The following is a 19,238-nucleotide window of genomic DNA, read 5'->3' as shown; positions in this document are numbered from 1 at the left end:
AATGTTTATTATTTTTGAGAAAGAGAGAGAGAGAGACAGAATGTGAGTGGAGGAGGGGCAGAGAGAGAAGGAGACACAAAATCTGAAGCAGGTTTCAGGATCCAAGCTGTCAGCACAGAGCCTGATGCGGGGCTTGAACTCATGAACTGTAAGATCAAGACCTGAGCAGAAATCAAGAGTTGGAGGCCTAACTGACTGAGCCACCCAGGTGCCCCAAAAGCATAAATATTTTTTAGTCTTCTTATTTCTCAGATACCACGATAATTCATTTGAAAGACTATTCCAAATACCTTTATAAGGTTGGAAAGTTAATTCTGAAAGTTATTTCAAAGTTATTTGGGCTTTTTTTCCTCAAGCCATTTCAGGGGCTCTCTGTGAAGCTGAATATATATTAACATTTTTTTCAGATACAGAAATTGAATTTGGTGCAAACCTAGGTAGCAAATATAGTTTATGGTTCCAAAATGGAGAAGGGGTGAATCCCCATCTAATCCCCAAAGGTTCGTATCTACTGACAATTTTAGAATCTAAGTGAACATTATAGTTTGGAAGCTGCACACAGTGTTTTGCTGTTTCCACTAGATATCATCAGCTTATTAAATAAATGTGAGCTGCAGTTTCCATAAGAGGCCCTGATGGGGTATCCATTTCTAGGTGCAGTAAATAATATTGATCTTTGCTATTTCTCGTAGAACCGATTTATTCTTGTTGAGGTAGAAAGAAAGGGCTGGGGGATGGTATCCAGGCTCAGGCTGTGTCTAGCCTCTAGCAGACTGGCTCTTGGGTTAACCTCAGGGCAGATGTGCTCTTCATTGCCTGTGGACAGGGAAGTTCCCTGCGCAGGGAGGCACGTTGTCGGGCTACGGCAGGAGGAAGAACTGGCTGTAGTGGGGGAACTCTAGCCAGTGTCTAGTTTAGCTGGAGCTGGGTCACCCCAGCTCAGAAGTCTCATGTGCCATGCTGGAGGGATCCCAAGGCTAAAGAGCAGGGGCCTGGGTGTTGCCGAATTGGGATCTTGACCACATTGCTTATTATTTCTAGACCCTCTTATGTTTATCTTTATTTAGTTTTTCAAGTTTATTATTTTTTGAAAGAGAGAGAGAGAGTTGGGGAGGGGTAGAGAGAGGAGATAGAGAATCCCACGCAGACTCCACACTGTCAGCAAAGTCTGATGTGGGGCTGAACCCATGAAACCATGAGATCATGACCTGGGCTGAAACCCAAGAGTCAGACGCTTAACCAACTGAGCCACCCAGGCTCCCCTCTTCTGTTTAAAATGAAGAGAGTGGACAGGATTATTTCTAAGATCCTTTCCAGCTCTCGTTATCTATGAACCTCTAAGGAAGCGTTTTCTAACATACATATCTGTTCAAAAATAGAACCGGCTGCTTTAGAGAGTAAGAGGGGAAGTTAGGGCAACCCCCACTGTTCTCTGACGATGCCCTTAATCGAAAGCAGCCTTTCTTTAATAGAAAGTGAATTCCTCAGGAGCATTCTGCTCTAAACCAAACAAATCTAATAAAAGGTAGTTGTTTCAACCTCCTAGTGCCCTATTCCCCATTTAGAAAATGGAAGAAGCCCTCAGGTGTAGTTTTAGAGCAGACAAGAGGGAGCAAGAGTGGCCAGACAGCCTGGGCATCAGGGATGGAAGCCCCTGGGCAGTTTGGGGAAATGGCCGCGGCTGGCATGGTGCTGCCTGAGCCATTCACTATTCCAGAGACACTTGCTTTAAAGGGGCCAACGCTGAGCAAAGGAGGTGGGAGGCCCGATGAGCAGTGACCAGACCAGTGGAGAGGCCTTGGTGCCAGGCTGATGAGTTCAGGCTTTATCCTTGGCTAAAAGGAGCCTTTGAAAGATTCTAGTCGAGGGAGTGACAAGGACCAAGTCGCTTGGACCAAGTGTCCAAGACTGTAAGAATCGGGTATGGGAGCAGCTTTTAAAATAAAAAACATAATTGTGGTAAAAAATACATGACATAGAATTTATAATTTTAACCATTCGTAGATATACAGTACAGTGGCACTAAGTATCACAATGCTGTATAACCATGGAGCACAGTCTACACCTAAAACTTTTCCATCATTCCCCAGAAAAACACTATATTAACTCTATTCTATTTTCTGTTTGTATTTATTATTGTTATTTAAGATTTTATTTTATTTTTTAAAGTTTATTTATTTATTTTGAGGAGGGGTTGCAGAGAGAGAGGGAGAGAGAGAGAGAATCCCAAACACTGTCAGCTCAGAGCCCGAGGGAGGGCTTGAACTCACAAACCATGAAAGCATGACTTAAGCAGAAATCAAGGGTCAGACGCTTAACTGACTGAGCCACCCAGGCGCCCCTAAGATTTTAATTTTAAGTAATCTCTACACCCAACGTGGGGCTCAAACCCACAACCCCGAGACAAGAGTCACCGGCTCAGGGAACCTGGGTGGTTCAGTCAGCTGAGTGCCCGACTCTTGATTTTGGCTCAGATCATGATCCCAGCATCATGGGATCGAGCTGAGCATGGAGCCTGCTTAAGATTCTCTCTCCCTCCCTCTGTCTCTCTCCCTCTGCCCCTCTCCCACCCTAAAAAAAAAAGAGTCACATGCTCTACTGACTGATCTAGCCAGGTGCCCCCGTATTTATTATTTTTAATTAAATTTTTTTATGATAACATTTAGATAACATAAAAATGACCATTGTAACCCTGTTTAAGCAGCTCAGTGGCATTAAGCACATTCACATTGTGGCCCCACAATGGCCACTATCATCTCCAGAACACTGTTCGTCTTCCCAGATTGTAACTCTGTGCCCACGAACCACCAACTCTCTTTCTGCCCTTCCTCCAGCCCCTGGTAACCTCTAATCTACTTTCTGTCTCTGTGAATTTGCCTGCTCTAGGTCCCCCATATAAGAGGAATCACACAACATTTGTCCTTTTGTGTCCATCCTAATCACTTAGCATAATGTCTTCAAGGTTCAGCCACATTGTAGCATGTGTCAGAATTGTCTGCCTTTTTAAGGCTGAATAATATTCCACTGAGGGATATTTTGCTTGATGCATTCATCCATTGCTGGCCACTGGGGTTGCTTCCACCTTTTGGCTATTGTGAATGATGCTGCACAAGTGTACAGATATCTCTTCGAGACCCTGCCTTCAATTCTTTGGGGGATAAATACCCAGAAGTGGGATTGGTGGATCATATGGTAATTGTATGTTGAATTTTTTTTTAAAGTAGACTCCATGCCCAGCGTGGCGTCCAACATGGGGCTTGAACTCTGTTACCTGGGCTGAGATCAAGAGTTGGACGCTTAACCGACTGAGCCACCTAGGTGTTTAATTTTTTGAAGAACCACCATACCGTTTGGGGGAATCTTTGAAAGAGCCCCATGAGCTGCATCGAGAGAAGATGAGGAAGATCCATGGAAGGCGGAAAGGAAGGAGCCTGGGCTGAGGGCCAGGCAGGCGTAGACCGCTATCCATCTGGTCATGGCCAGGATGCGAGATTCCACATAAGCAGCATCCCCCTCTGTGCCCCTGTTTCCTTTCCATTCGTTTATGGAACACATTTTTATTGAACACCTAGAATGCTCCAGCCACTCTTCTAAGCACGAGGATGCACTGATGATAAAACAGATGTGGGCCGTGTTCTCGTTCAGCATCTGCATAAAACGTGGACAGTGATCTCAGGAACATATGAAGGGGTTCGCTCAGTGTCTGACTCATCATAAGCACTTAATAAAGGCTTCTTTCCTTCCCTTTAACTCAGCAGCTGGATGATCAAGGATGCTGTATGTTCTCATATAAATAACCTCCTGTTGAGGTATTCGTATAAATAACTCTCTTCTAGTTCTCATTTTTAAAATTCACAGAGGGCCACTGTGAACAACAACAACAACCCCAAGGGGTGCTTTGTGTGAACTGAGAGCTGTGTGTAGTGAAGGGGAGGAAGAGGCAGGCACTGGTGGCCTCGCCAGTTTGGGTCAGCTTGCCGCCTCTGGGCTGGGAGGCGTTAGGAGGCGCAGAGGGGAGCTGGCGGGGCCCAGGTTTGCCCTGGTAACTAAAGTTACCCACAGTCAACAGTGGCTGACGCAAACCTGGAAACAGACACATATCAGCAAACCTCAAAAGGCATCCCAAGAAAAGCTGGTGAGAGGCACGGAACGTAAATGATGGAGTTTCTCCACCAACCTGGCCCAGCTGCCAACAGCTGGGATTCTGTGTCCTGGAGACTCAGGACACATTCCTTCCCAGGCTTGCTGGGAACACATCAGACCTTGAAACCATCCCTAGTCCGCACCTGAATATAGTGACCTCCAGCTTGCAGACCAGCGTAATTCCCAGCCCCTGTGTTTTCCTAATCTGGTTGCTACATATGGAGGAAGAGAAGAAAACAATTGTGTGTGTGTGTCTGTGTGTGTGTGGTGGGATCTTTTTAGGCAAAGATTTGGAAGAGAAAGGGGACCAAGAGGAGGAGATTTTACAGTGCAGAGGGAACCACTCTGAGCTCCAGCCCAAGTTCAGCTTCCATTTGGAAGAGAAAGAAAATAAGGGCAGCTGCTGGGAAAGGCTGGGCAGGTTTGGGTTGGAGAAGCTGTCCCCATGGGGCAGATTAGTGGCAGGTGTGGGTGAGGAGGGCTTAGGTAGAGCAGCCCAGCCTTCCTTCGGTCACGGGCTATCTTCCAGCTGTCAAGAGGAAGTGTGACCCATCACTACAGCCTGTGTGAGCCACCTCCGGGCCCTCATTTCACATGCGGGGCTCGAGGCACACACCTCTCTTTTCTTCCTCTCTCTCTCAGGAGGGAGAATTCAAAGAAACTCTGGGAGGAAGTAATTACATTTAATAGAAGCCCTGCTTTGCAGACACAGATATCCAGGCAAGAATATTTAATTGCTATTTACAGAGGCACCCACAAACACACGTATGTGGGAAATTGTGCCGAGGGGATTAGATGGAGTCCAGCCGGACCCACCCCCACGTTTCAGATCTTTGAAGGTTGCAGAGATTCTGGGCAAAGGCCCTCGGTGCTCCCAGGAGATTACATGAAGGAGACTTAGAAGAATGCTGTGGCTAGTCCCCAGCTATGATTTTTTTTTAAGAATACATTTTATTTTATTATTATAGTAATCTCTACACCCAACGTGTGGCTCAAACTCATGACCCCAAGATCAAGAGTCTCTGTTCTATTAACTGAGCCAGCCAGGTGCCCCTGTGCTGAAGATTTTAACACGTTATAATAAAACCAATATTTTTATTGAGATAGGAAAGATGGCTGAATTCTAGCTGACCAGAAGAAGACCAGTGTGGTCCTGTGTCCACTGACCACAGCTCCTTGCCTTCCTGCCCCCACCAGTGTTGCCTGTGGGTCCTCACCAGCCCCCTCAGATCAGAGATCCCACAGGGGCCAGCTCAGGGATGGAGGGCTTATGTCATGTATAGAATGGGATGGCTTATGCCAGGCACCACAGGGCTCTGCAGAGGCAGGCTCTTGTCCTTGGCTGGCTTGTGTTAGAGACAGGAGATGAGACTCTTCAAGTTCAATGACACAAAGTCACAAGAGACTCTACTGGTTCAGAAATCTCCTCAGAGCTGAAACAGATGGAGGACGGGAGCTGGGCTAAGTGTTAGTGAAGTGCCCGGGGTTGGCAGAGCCATTTTAGGAAGGCATCTTGGAGCTGAACTTGGGCTGGAGCTCAGAGTGGTTCCCTCTGCACTGTAAAATCTCCTCCTCTTGGTCCCCTCCACTCTGATCCCATCCTCCAGCTGCTCACTGCTGATTCATGTCTTTGTTCTGATCCCTCAACTGGATTCAGAACTCCTTGCACGCAGTGATTTTGCTTATATTTCTGTGTCTTGTGGGCATAGTCCCTGCCCCCAGTAAAGGGGCAGCTGATCTTTGGAGGAGGGAGGCTGCCTCAGGTTGGGTGGAGAGGGGCTTTCCTCTTTCCCTCTTGTCTCTCAAAGGCTACTCAGTGGGCAATTTGGGCCAGTTCTGGGACTGGCTGGACTACAAGTTCTGCTGCCCTGCCATGAGTCCTTCAGGTATAAATGAGTCTCCATTTGTTAAGGAAACAGTAGGAAAGGTAGAAAAAAATTCAGTACCCTGAAGGCCTTAACCTGGGATCCGGCCGCATCTCCTCACTCAGCCAGGGTTTGTGGCTGGATCGGAGCGTGGCAGCCCCCACTCCGCCTTCCATAGGTTGGATGGCTTGGCTCATTCCCACTCACTGTCTTCCTCTACTTGATTCCTTCTGGATTAGCTCAGTGTAGCTTTACCCCAAAGACTCTGTCCGAGTTGGCAAGAGTCACACATTGGGCTGTTTGGCTTTTAATAAAGTTTATGATTTAAATCTTGTGCTCTTAACACCTTCTTTGCAAGCCTCAGAGGGAAACAGAAATGTTGAGGTTGTTTACTTATTTCCTTCATAACATGGAGACCCTCACACTTGGCCAGAGCCTACATATACGTGTGTGTGTGTGTATTAACATAGAGTTAGGGTGTATGGCTGTATGTATACACATACTCAGAGGGACAGGAGGAACCTTTAGAAAGACTGGCTGCATTTCAGTCCTTGGCAAGTTCCCAAGACTTTAAATGAGCCCTTCAGCATGAAGATTTTCCTCTGAAGAACTAATACCTGCATTAGATTCTGGGTCTTTGCTCCCTCACCAAGGTCAGTGAGGTCCAGAAGGAGCCCTTATCAGACTTCTTAAGAGCCAGTGGAAGGAAATAAAAGCTCAAAGACACCAGAGGACCCAAGCGAAGAGTTCAGCACAGGGGAGAATAGAAAGGCCCTGGTAAGACCCTCAAACGGGATCTCGAGGCTCGGAGGTCAAACCCGAGCTGCTTTTCTCCCAGCTGTTTGTGTCTGAGATGCAATAACAGGGAGCCTGCTGCTCCCTGGCCTGGCCTGGAAACAAATAATCTGACAGAAGAAGCAGCCGACGGGACTCCCCATGACATCAAGTAGCTCTGGCACAGGCTTGTTCTGACCTGTCCTGCCCACAGGGGAAGTTGGGTTCATGACAGATGTCTGTGTGAATATTTCGGGGATTGATACATTTCCAGTGACATAGGCTAAAACCTGGCCAGCTATGGAAAAGCGTATCCCAGAATACAAACCTCGAGGGAAGCCGACAATGGAGCGAACCAGCTCAAAAGGCTTCGTAAGCTCTGGAGTATGTGCTATGGGCCCGCAGGGGAGCCAAAAAGGAGGCAGACACATTTCCTGCCCTCAGGGGCCTTCCCGGCAGAGGGGACAGGGAGAAGAAGACAGGGACAGAGCAAAAGGAAATGGAGGTCAAAGTGTCCTGTCACTTCTGGGGTTGAATGGGGACAACTCGAGTGCCTTTTGCAAGTTTTAGTCCACGTAGGAGAGCCCAGAGGTATTGGACCCAGGGTTTGTTTGCACGCTGCGGCCTGGACTCCACGACGTGACGTCCTGGCCAAAGAATCCAACGTTGGGCTCCAGTCTCCCTGGGTCTCTTTTGTCACAGTGACTAACAGGCAGGGCAGACAAAGCTTGCATTCAAGAGCCCATCCCTGCAGGAGGATAACACGGCCCCAGCTGATGAGGCAGGCACATTGGCATCTGGGGTTTTTTTCCTCCTAAAGCAGAAGCAATATGATTGTTGGCATCTGGCTCCCCTGGGGGAGGGCACTGCAGCCTAAGCCCGGGGGCCAGACTCCCAGAAGGCAGGCCCAGAGCTGTCTGATGTGCTTTCCTGAGTTCCGGCAGGGCTGGGAGGGAGCCTGGGACAGGGGGAGGGGGTGGAGGTGGGTGGCGATTCCCCCACTTGAGACTCCCCATTCCAGGCCTCAGTTTTCCCATCTGTAGGATTCCACACAGTGGGAAATAGCACTTGTAGGCTCTGGTCAGAGTGAGATGAACTTTTAAACAGGTGATGGTTCATTTTCAAGTCTTGAGGCAAAACAGTATGTAGATTTACTCATAGGCCATGGGGATAATTCTACCCTACCATTGGTGGGTGCTGCCCAGCAAACGGTTCCCAAGCAAGGGACAGCCCCCTTCCCCCCCACCGAGCTTATTAATGCAACAAATAGCTGCTGGGTGCCTCTCCTGCACTTTCCTGTGTGCTATCTTGCCTCACTTCACCATGCACCTGTGAAGTAGACACTGTTATTTCTATTTAAAAAATGAGGGGCACCTGAGTGGCTCCGTCGGTTAAGTGACTCTTGATTTTGGCTCAGGTCATGGTCTCATGGTTTGTGAGTTCCAGCCCCGCATTGGGCTCTGGGATGGCAATGTGGAGCCTGCTTGGGATTCTCTCTCTCCCTCTCTCACTGCCCCTCCCCTGCTCTCTCTCTCTCTCTCTTAAAATAAATAAATAAATTTCAAAGAAAAACACATTAAAAAAGTGATAAAACTGAAGGCCAAAGAGATCTAGTGAATTCTCCAAGGCCACACACCTAATGAGCAGTGCAGATAAGACGAGAACTTAGGTCTTCTTTCATTTTCAAAGCCAAGGTTTCCACATGCCAATCCCTACATTGCCCTTGTTCTCTACCCAGTAAGAGGGATAAGCATCGTGTTCCCCACAGCCATTTGGCCCCACAGACGCTGTACTTGGGCAAGGAGCTAGTGTGGCCCAGAGACAGCCTCCCTGGGGTAGCACAGCCTCTCCTGGACAGGTGTCCTTTCAGAAGCTTCGTGTGGTGGGAATGTCCAGGAAGATAGACTGGCTTCTTCAGTTTTCTTCATTCCTAGAGTCAGATGACTCCTAAAGCTGTAGGATCTTCCTGACATCCATACTCATGATAACGATCAAAGAAAAACTTCAGTCACTCATTCACCCTGGAGCCTGCCCTGTGTTTCCAAGATTGCTGCCTTTGTCCACTTGGTTCTCCATTTACCTGGACGCCTAGCTCACTGCCATGGGAGGGACAGCAGGGCCGTAGCACGTCACACAGAAGTTCTCATTGCTGGGCTTTGTTCCCAGCACATCTATGCCACACAAACACACAGTAAGGAGTTCAGGGATGCCACCCCATTAAATTGTGCACACAACTCCAAGATTGCAAATGGACTCCCTCCAAAGCTTCATTTCCGACAATGCTAAAGAATACAATCATAATAGGGGCAACTGGGTGGCTCAGTAAGTTAAGCATCCGACTTCGGCTCAGGCCACAATCTCATAGTTTGTGAGTTCAAGCCCTGTGTCAGGCTCTGCTGACAGCTCAGAGCCTGGGGCCTGCTTCGGATTCTGTGTCTCCTTCTCTCCGCCCCTCCCCAATTTGTGCTCTATGTCTGTCAAAAAATAAATAAATGTAAAAAAAATTTTTTTTTAAAAGAATAAAATCATAATAAAAAAATCAAGCCCAAGACAAACCAAAAAGGAACCACCTCTTGAGTGTGAATTCCACCAGGGGCCACAGAGGTGGCTTTTTGGCATGGAAACTCTGCGGACATCTGGTGGACATTTTTTCCTTGTGTCCAACACTCCCTCTTAAATGAACATGGTTCAAGTTCTTCACCCTCACAAGCAAGGTTGAAGGGCTGGGGGCACTGAGACTGAGAGACGGGAAGGAGTGTTAATGCAGGAAGGGAAAGATGAAGGTCAGCATGCTGTCGTGGCACAGCTGGAAGCAAGACAGAGGACCAACGCGAGGATGTGCGGATCCCTCAGTCACCCTGTGAATGTTGCTTCTGGTGGGGCAATTACTTCTTCCATCAGACATGGCAAGGGAATGGTCTCTGTGGACAGGGAGGGCTGACGTGGTATTACCAAGGCTTCAAACCTCATTTCTTTCCCATCAAGGGCCGAGAGCATTCATAGTGCTTCATTGCCTGATTCTTGGGGAAGAAATGGCGCCCAGAGCTTAAGAGCACAAAATCCTGTGTGACTCATCCATCCTGCTTGTGAAAGAGCAAGACACATTATTTTCCTCTTCCTTTCAACACCCGCAGCCCCCAGGCTGGCCTCGATGCCTCACACCCTGCAAGGCTAGCAGGGAGTCTCCTCAGAGTCCCGGATCCGACAGAGCCTTCTGGAGAAGGGAACCAAGGACAAAGATTGGCAAACAGACGGACCCAGGTTTGACCCTAGGCCCATCACTTCTTGGCCTTGTAACATTGGGCGATTTCCCTCCAACAGCTCCAGCTACAGCCTGCTCCTATCTCCAGCAGCCTCCATCGTCACTAGGACTGGAGACTTCCTGGAGTTGACCCACCCAGGTGCTTTTCCTTTTCTTTTCTTTAATTTCTTTCTTTCTTTCCTTTCTTTTTCTTTCTTTCATCAGCTCTTGTTGTGGCTGTAGTTATGGTCACTGGTGGTGTGGGTAATGCTCTACCTTGCCTTCCTTTCCAGGACGGTAGAGATCTCTCACAGTATGGGCCCATCCAACCTCCTTTTAAGCTATGTTTGCGGCCTCCCTGTCTTCTCCTCCATGGTTTTGAGCCAAGCAGTATTTGACCTATTGACATTAGACTGCTTGCTATCCCCAAATACATGGTGTCCTTTTCCACCTCCCTGTTTTTGCTCAGGCTCTTTTCTGCCTCCTCCATCCTTGAACTCCTTTGCTGGCAAAATTCAGTTTAGCTTTCAAGGTCAAAGTTGAAAATCTGTGAAGAGCATTGCCTGCTCCTCTGTGTTCCCACAGTTTATTGGGATTCGTCCTGTACTGACTGTGAGCTCCTTAAGAGAAGTGGCCACAGGAATGGGCTGAGAAGCACAAGCTCTGGAGACAGGGCTGGGTTTAAACTCCAGCCCTACTACTTACAGGCTGCAAGACCTGGGGAAAGTTGTTTAACTGGCCCGTGCCTCATCTGTAAAATGGGGGTAACAGCACCTTCCTCATAGGATTGCTATGAAGAGGAGATAAAACGTGTGTGGTGCTGAGAGCTGAGCCTGACACATGGGAAACGTGCCCCAAGCTGGTATTACTTGCATGGCTGGTACCCAGAACACAGCAGAGCATGCACACTGAACTGAGTGCTCTGCTGGCAATTTGTGAAGGCGGGTTACTTGGATCCTCGGGGAAAAGGTGCATGTGTGATGACTGGGCAAGTATAATTGGAGGATGTGACTCTTGAACTCAGGAAAATTCCCAGCACCCGCAATCACAGAATGGTATAATGAAGCCGGTGCACCCAGCCCCCAGCTTCAACAGTTACTGATTCGTGGCCAATATTTCTGTACTTATAACCTGCTCCTCACCACCTCTCAACACACATACTGGATTATCTTAAAGCAAATTGCAGACAAGAAAAAAGCAATTTTATGCTTTACACTCTTAAAGGAGCTTTCAAAAGGGAAACACATAATCATATATTATCCTCATTATGGCTGTGGCTTGTGACCTCGATGAAGGCGGCCTTATTTTCAAGGGGAAGGTTGAAAAGAGGGTGAGAGATCAAGGGGCAGCCAAGGGCTCTGGGCTGGGAAACCAGGGCTTTTTCCAGGACATCTGGGAAAGCTCGTGGATCTCAAACCAGCTCAGAACACTCCCTCACCCCCGGATCTAGCTAGTTCTTAATCATCTTTGAGCCAGCCTGGGACATTCCACCTCAAAAATCAAATAATAGCAGTCTTTTCCCAATTCAGAGAAAAAAAAAAAAAACCAAGTTAATGGATGGAATTCTCAATTGCAAGTTCTCTTCTCACATATTTTCCTTAAACCTTGTGGTCTCTGTGTCCATTTGTCTGCAACTGAGTGCTGGTAGACCGCAGAGTGAATAAACAAATAGTGAAATAAGATTAATGGAAAACCCTGGAAACAGCTGACCAGTGTAATCTGACAGCTTCCTGTGGACACATCTGCTGGCGGTTGGGATTTTATATCCTGCAGTATGATACACGTTCTTCAAGTAGAATCACTCCTGCTTTGTGACGAAATGACGAGCAACGTCAGGTTTCCAGTCCTGCAAATAGCACGGCCTCCCAGGTGCTCCTCCACCTGGTGGGACTTCTCAGCAGCTGTGCCAGCTGGAGGCAGGCAGGGCTAGAGCCCAGGTGCTGGGAGAACCTGCCAGGAGGGGCGACGTCTGACTCTCCGGTCCAATTCCCAAGTGCCAGAGCACAGTGGGCAGCAGTTTCCATGGGAGAGGGAGTGCATGCAGCAAGCAGGTTGATTCCCTTCTGGAGTAGACGCAGAAACGGAGCTAAGTAGAGAGCGAATTCTCACAAAGAAGTCCCCCAGAGTAACTTCTTATTGAGCCTAAGACCAAGACAAATACCAAAGCTGGGGAATTTTCAAACACAGGTTCTCTAGCTCCTTGACTCTTGGTATTGGCACTTTCTGTTGGTTCCTACAAACCCCACATCCCTGAGCTAATACATCAGATGCACCCCTGTGAAGCCCGAGTCCCAGTTAAAAAAAAAAGTTCATTCATTTAGAGAGGGCAAGTGAGCATGAGCAGGGGAGGGGAAGAGAGAGAGAGAGAGACAGAATGAGAAAAGATCCTCAGTAGGCTCCCCTCTGTCAGCGCAGAGCCTGACTCGGGGGATTGATCCCACGAACCATGAGATCATGACCTGAGCCAAAATCAAGAGTCAGATGCTCAACTGACGGAGCCGCCTGGGCGCCCCCTTAGTCCCAGTCCTGAATGAAACCACCTCAGCTATGCCACGGCTGCTCCTTCACCTGAGTACAAGCTCTGGAAACGCAGTTAGATGCGGAACGGGGAAACTGGCTCGGGGCCTAGCATGTAAGGGAGAAAGGAAGGTGGAAATTGACTTTGAAAAGCAATTCAGGGGGCTCCTGGGTGGCTCAGTTGGTTGAGCATCTGCCTTCGGCTCAGGTCATGATCTTGCGGTTCATGAGTTAAGGGCCCCACGGCAGGCTCTGTGCTGACAGCTGAGCCTGGAGCCTACTTCAGATTCTGTGTCTCCCTCTCTCTCTGTGCCTCTCCCGCTCACATTCTCTCTCTCTCACTCTCAAAAATAAATATTAAAATAAAAATTTTTTTAATTAAAAAAAAAAAAAAGGAACTCAGGGGTTGCCAATCCAGAGTTCAGATGGGAGCCTGAAGGAGGCCTACTCATTTGGGGGCATCACCCCGCCAGGCCCTTCAGGACTGAGCCAGCCTTGGGCTCCTCCGGCCCCACCTTAACCTGGAGCCCCACTGGTTCTTGGCTTACTTACCAAAGCGTTAATCTCTGGGAGACCACTGGCTTCTCCCTGCTTTTCTGGCATTTGAGGACTAATCTCACTTGGATAATCAGACTGAATGAGACTCAAAGAAAGACACAGCACACAATTTTTAAATAACTTTATAATTTCCTGATGGATTTAGTTTGTGAATAAAAAAGAAAAAATGGACAAAGTGTTTACAATAATTATCAAGGCAAAGTTGACTATAACACAATTTCTTTGTAATGTCATTATCCTGTCAGTAACATGACTCTGGCCATCACACACACACGCAAACACACACGCACGCACACACACACACAGTTGAAGGCAGCAGGTGCATCTGCATCACAGACACCATCATTGCGGCTGCTACTGTCACCAAAAGGAACTCAAGCTAGGAGTCCGTGCCCAGTGCTCCTCAGCTCCTCACTAAAGTGCAGCTCCCCTCTTCCAAAGCAGAGGGGGCGAGTCCCAGGGAGACCCCCGAGTCCCCATCCTGGACATCCCGGTGTGCTCAGCAGGTTCCTGGGCTAGTCGGCTAGTCCTGCGTGGGCAGACAGGCCAGAACGGATGGTGTGTTGCCCTCAGGTAGGTCTGGCTGCATTGGAGCGTGAATGCAATACTGGTGCGGTGTGGAAAGAAGGGCTGGGCTCAGAGCGCTTGTTCTGGCCCGGGGCGAATTCTCTGGCTTCAGCAGGGTTCCCGTCCTTTCCTGATCAGGGCATCTCTAGGGCCAAGAGAGACAGCCTGGGCCTGGGAGATGTAGGGTCTAAAAAGCTTCAAGGGAAGGAATCTAGGGACTGAAGCCAGAAGGAACTGAGATCTGAGTACAATTCATTCACCTGGATTGCAGGCTCCAGGCTGGCCACTGCTTGGCCCATAGTGGATGAGTCACTGGATGATATAGCACCAAGTGGGCAGGAAAGAGGTTCTGTGGCCTGTACAGGGCTGCCGGGTATGGCGCTTCCGAGTCAAGCCTAGGTTACCACACAGTATTAGGCACACTGAGCTGGGACCAATGTGGGTTTGAGGGTGGTTATGGGGTCACAAAATTTGAAACCTCTACCCAGGGGTCCTGAGGATGTATAGGAAATCTCTGGCACAGTGGGGACTCTCTGAGCCCCAGATTCCAATTCCTTTTACGCAGCAGTTGTCTCTTTCACTCAGGCAGTCCCCTACCTAGAGTGTGGTCATCGTGTTTCCCAAGTGGCTAGTCCAGGTGCCACCTAAGCCAACTTGGGAGGAGGGGGAGGAGTTGGGCTGCCCCATAGCTTGAATTCCTTTATTAACATGATATCATTTTGCATTTTTAAAAACACAGCTCTTTAACTTTTCAGTTCTACAAACTACTTTTTAATATCTTAATAATCTCAACAATGGACACAATGTAACTGCCCCAATGCTCTGAGCCACACAGACAATATCGACAAGCAGAGAAACAAAGAGGAGGTGGGATGGGACAAAAATCCGCTCCCCCCAAATCAATCCCTAAAACCACCTTTCCCCCAAAAGAGTCAGAAGAAATACCTACAATAGGGTCACAGCACTCACCAAACACGTTGGAAGAAATCAGGAGACGCTTGGTTACAGTTTTGACACTAAAAAGTTTGGAAACAGTTTTTGCTTAAAAAGAGTAAATAAAGACAGCCATTTTGTTCAGAAGGATTTCCCTGTAATGTGTGTGTGTGTGTTTTTGCCCAAACGTTCCCCTAGTCCGCATGGGAAAAATGCCAGATTCTTTTTAGAACATGTCTTTGACCAGTTCAAGTCGCTGTTCTGAGAAGCCCAGGGACTGGCAGTGATGGAGGGGTCGGCCTTGCAGGCTTGCAAAGGGTAGCATCCACACCACATCTACTGTCTCCTTACCTGCTTCTCCAGTTCTGAACTCCTGCAGGAGGGACATGAGGCTGGGGAGGCAGACATGGGAGTTACTGATATTGCTGACACAGGGCCCATGGTAACTTAGGAAGTGCCACGTGAGGGTCACATTCGATGCGACAACATATTCTTTGATTTGTTCTTTCCTCAAAACCTCCGAGAGGGGAGCCAGCGGGCCTATGCTTCACTGCTGGGGTCAAAGGGGAGGGCAGGATGGTTCTGGGATCAGCAGCAAATCCAAATGCCAATCCTGAATGTCGCAGGGGAGGGATGACTAATAAAACTTTGTAATGACTTCCTCTTCTCTCTGGGGAGTGGGTGAGCCAATGAGCTCCCGTGGAAAACCAAACAGACTTTTATTGACAAAAGGTGTCAAGTCCCACTGCTACTACTGACACCAAAGGCAGTGTTGGGTCCAGTTTGCTTCACTAATATTTCTAAAGACCAACTGTAAGGAAGAGAGAGAAGCACTTCGATCTTTGTTAGGTTATAAGGTACTAGGTTAAAGGTTAGAGCTGAGATGGATTTAGGGATTCCCATTCATATTTCTTAATATATTAAAGCCTATTTAAAATCTTTTCCATTTCAAATAGTATCCAAGTCTTTGTAAATCTCAATTCAGATACTTCATCAAGAACTCAATGAGTACCTGGAATAGAGGTATATGAAAAGATGAGAAAATCACATTGTATTTCTTCAGCCCCACATTGGATTCCACTCACTCTTCTTCATCTTGTCCCCTTTCGTGATGACCTTGATTTGGGGTACAGATCTTTAGATGCTAAGGGGCAACTAGACTTGCCAATGGAATGGATGAGTTTGGTGAACATAATAGGCAATGTGCAGTGAGCTTTCAAGGCTCTAGACCTTCGGCAGCAGTTGAGTGACCTAGTGAAACCATGAACACCAGAAGAGTGTCATGCAATGATAAGTCTTTGTGTGATGGGAATAGTGCATTTAGTAAAAGTTGGCTCAGTGAGTTATCTCAACTCAAGAAGATACTCTAAGTGCTGGACACTGTATTAATTTTGTCCCTATAATATACAGTCAGGTCATGTTCACTACTAAAGTTTAGCCAGAACCTACTTTCATCTAGAACCAAACAGTCCCCAGAACCATTTGAGATGCTAGAATGACCACCCAAGAGAAATCAAGGAGATCCCTGCTACGGTTCACAGAGACCACACAGATAATGTTTGCCCCAGATATTTTTCTTACTAGAAGTATTTGTCCAAGGACTTCAATAAAGTTTTGGAGAAGAAGCAACAAGAAGGCTTGAAATGAAAAGGGGAAGAAAGGAAGTGCAGTGAGAGTCATGCACCAAGTGGGCAAAAGTGACAGGTATTGTATTTGACAGCAAAGACAGAATGAGCAGGACCCAGGGAGACCTGCTGATGCCTTCCCTTGCCAAAGCTGCTAGAGAACAGCCAGAACCAGGCCACTTCTTTGTGGATGGCCTCTTCTCCTGCCTTCTCTGTTCTGCCGTAGTCCCGTGAAGGCTATTATCATACCTCAGTTCCTTGCATTATGGTAGATAAAGTGAGATGCTAATACACCAGGCTTAAAATACTGGGGGCTATCTACATGATTTATGGGCAGTGCAATAAATACATGGAATTGAGGTGATTGACCACAAACGACCACCACTTACTATCTTACCCCTACATCTCCCACTTCCCCTGCTTCTGGCCAGCCTGGCTATCAGGAAGCATCTCAGTAAGAAGTTTATGAGCAGAGTCCACTTAAACCTTCGATAAGAAACAGTCTACAGCTTCTCATAGGAGAGGCTGTTTTACAGCAGGGAATCAGGGCAGCTGGAGATATGACCATATAAGTTAATGGGACAGTCAAGGGCTGCTGGTGGGAAGATACTGGACTGAAGGCTTGTGATGACTTTACAGGCAGCATCATTCTTTGGGTGAGTAACTGGGGAGGGGGAAAGGACAAAATGCAAGACAAAAGCATTTAGCCCAGCAACTCTTATCAGAAGATGTGAGTATCTGGTGGGCGTCTGGCTGGAGAGGTGGTTAAAGGCTACATTTGGGTTAAGTGGTCTCTTTCTTGGTGCCTGATTATTTATTTATGACTGTCATTGTCAAACCTGGGAAAAATGCCCCTCAAAATGCCAATACCTTCAACCTGATTTGCAACTTTAGGGTCAATTTTTTGATCCGCAACATGGAGCTGGCCAAGTTCCACATGGTGTACACAGATGTGTGAAGAAAACACTATCTACTACTGCAGCCCCCCTAAACACTATACTCTTGCAGGGTAACGACAACAAATAAAAATCCCGAACCACCAAATAAGATCCTGCAGGCAAGTAAGTGACTCAGCTCCCTGCCCCTGAACTCATCAATTACATTATAGTGAGAAATGCTCATCTGTAAAACATTTTTTTATGAAAAAGATAACTTCTACTCAGAAGGAGTAGGGAGAGGATAGGTATACCTTTTACTGCTTTGACTCAAACAAGGTATGTCTCAGAGTCCTTTACATTTCTCCCTCACTAAAAAGAGACTTTTTTTCAAGGATGGATACCTAACAGTGACTTGCACATAGTAGGCATTTCATACATACTATTTGAATGAAAGAATGGAGGAAGGAATGTGTGTGGGATGAGAAACATTCATTTGTGCCAGAAGGGAGGTTCCAGACAATGCACGAGGCTATGGTTATGGGAGTGCACATCAAGAGTAAAGCTAAAAGGGTAGAAGGTGGGTCATGAACTTCAGCAACCGCTGGGCCGCAAGAGCATACATAGAACATGGATGGTGGGAAGGCAGAAGCATTCTTTAGGGGCTCAGGGGACTAGAATGCTGATGAGGGAGATGTTTAGGAGAAACCAGCCTGGGCCCAAGGAGCGGTCATCTTCTACAGAAGCAGAGCAGCAGGTGGTTGATGGCAAGGTTCGTGTCAAACCCCTCTTCTCTTTCAGACTGAGACGTATAATCTGACAGATTAAGTATAATAAGGTCAAAGGTCTTAAACAAGAGGGACCGGGGGAGAACTGTTCACACCATCTTCTTATTAACTGGTTGAGAAGAGCAAGGATGAGTGAGACAAACAGGACTGGGTGAAGACTCCAAACTTGTGGTATTAGTGTTCACTAAGCCCTCATGAGGCCTGCTTGCAGCTCCCCTGCATAAAACATTACATGTGAAAGTGAGCGAAAGAAACAGTAAGAAGAGTCAGTTTCTCTTTGTCCCTGTTCTCTCTTTTCCCCCTCTCTCTTTTTAAGATTTTTTTTTTAACCCTTTTAGGAGAAAGCACCTGTTGTGATATTAGAACACTCAGCTCTCTGGTCCATGGGGAAGTTTCTTTCAATATGTTGAACTCCAAGGAGATTCCAGATTTAGTTCTCATGTCAAGGACAGAAGGTAAACAGGCTACCTACTCCATGTCCCACTGTAAGGGCAGAACCACCAGCTTCCACAGTCCTCCACTGTTGATGACCAGATGGCAGTTCTTCACGGAAACCTGGCCACTTACCTACCCTGGACATCAAGAAAACTAGTGTAGAGACAATATCCAAAGTAGAAAGGCAGAGTTAAGATGAGAGCTGTAGAAAGGGTGCTGGAATCATACTTGAAGGACCAACCAAGATGGGATACAGTTTGTAGTGTTTGCTGGGTGCCAGAAGCTCCTGGGAGCCTGTTCCGTCCAGCTCTTCTTTCTTGGCACCTGGATTTACTATAGCAGGCTGCTGGGCTGGCTACTCCCCATAAAGCAGGGTCAGGATGACTCTTCCAATGCATTGACCACTTGCTCCAGGATGTCGGGGCAATGATCTGCTATCTGCTGGAGAATGGCATTGGCAAACTCCTGCAGTTCTGCATTGTCCCGTTCACCTTTTTCTAGCTCATTCTGAAGCTGAAAGGGAAAGAAAAGATGGATTTCAGATAAAATAAAATTATCCTGTTTGCACTGGGTTAAGAATTATTGTCCATGAATAAAGAAATTGCATTTCCAACAACATGGATGAACCTGGAGGGCCTTGAGCTAAGTGAAATAAACGAGACAGAAAGGCAGATACTGCATGGTATCACTTATAAGTGGGACCTGGGGGGAAAAAGTCAAACTCACAGGTTGCTATCAAGGGCTGGAGGGTGGGGAGATGGAGCAGGTTGGTAAAAGGGCACAAACTTTCAGTTATAACATGAATAAGGTCTGAGGATCTAATGTATAATACGATGACTACAGTTGATAACATCATACTGTAGAATTAAATTTGCTGAGAGTAGAACTTAAGTGTTCTCATAAGGGGAAAAAAGGAA

General features: G+C 47.3%; 1 protein-coding gene across 11 annotated transcripts in view; it reads right to left on the bottom strand.

Annotated features, from left to right (window-relative positions):
* Positions 1–13,204: 13,204 nt before the first annotated feature.
* Positions 13,205–19,238, bottom strand: part of ERC1 (ELKS/RAB6-interacting/CAST family member 1) — a 523,541-nt gene continuing 517,507 nt past the window's right edge. For all 11 annotated transcript variants that reach the window (XM_086714405.1, XM_086714409.1, XM_086714403.1 and 8 more), the window contains one exon: positions 13,205–18,834. In XM_086714405.1, coding sequence (XP_086570531.1) covers positions 18,697–18,834 — 138 coding nt within the window. In that variant the 3' untranslated portion in view covers positions 13,205–18,696. The remainder of the gene's footprint in view (positions 18,835–19,238) is intronic.

This window comes from Puma concolor, chromosome B4 (assembly GCF_028749965.1).
Source record: "Puma concolor isolate L17-30 chromosome B4, mPumCon1.1.hap2, whole genome shotgun sequence".
NCBI classification, from domain to species: domain Eukaryota; kingdom Metazoa; phylum Chordata; class Mammalia; order Carnivora; family Felidae; genus Puma; species Puma concolor.
Note: the sequence above shows the minus strand (reverse complement) of the source record. Positions and strands in the feature narration are given on the sequence as shown.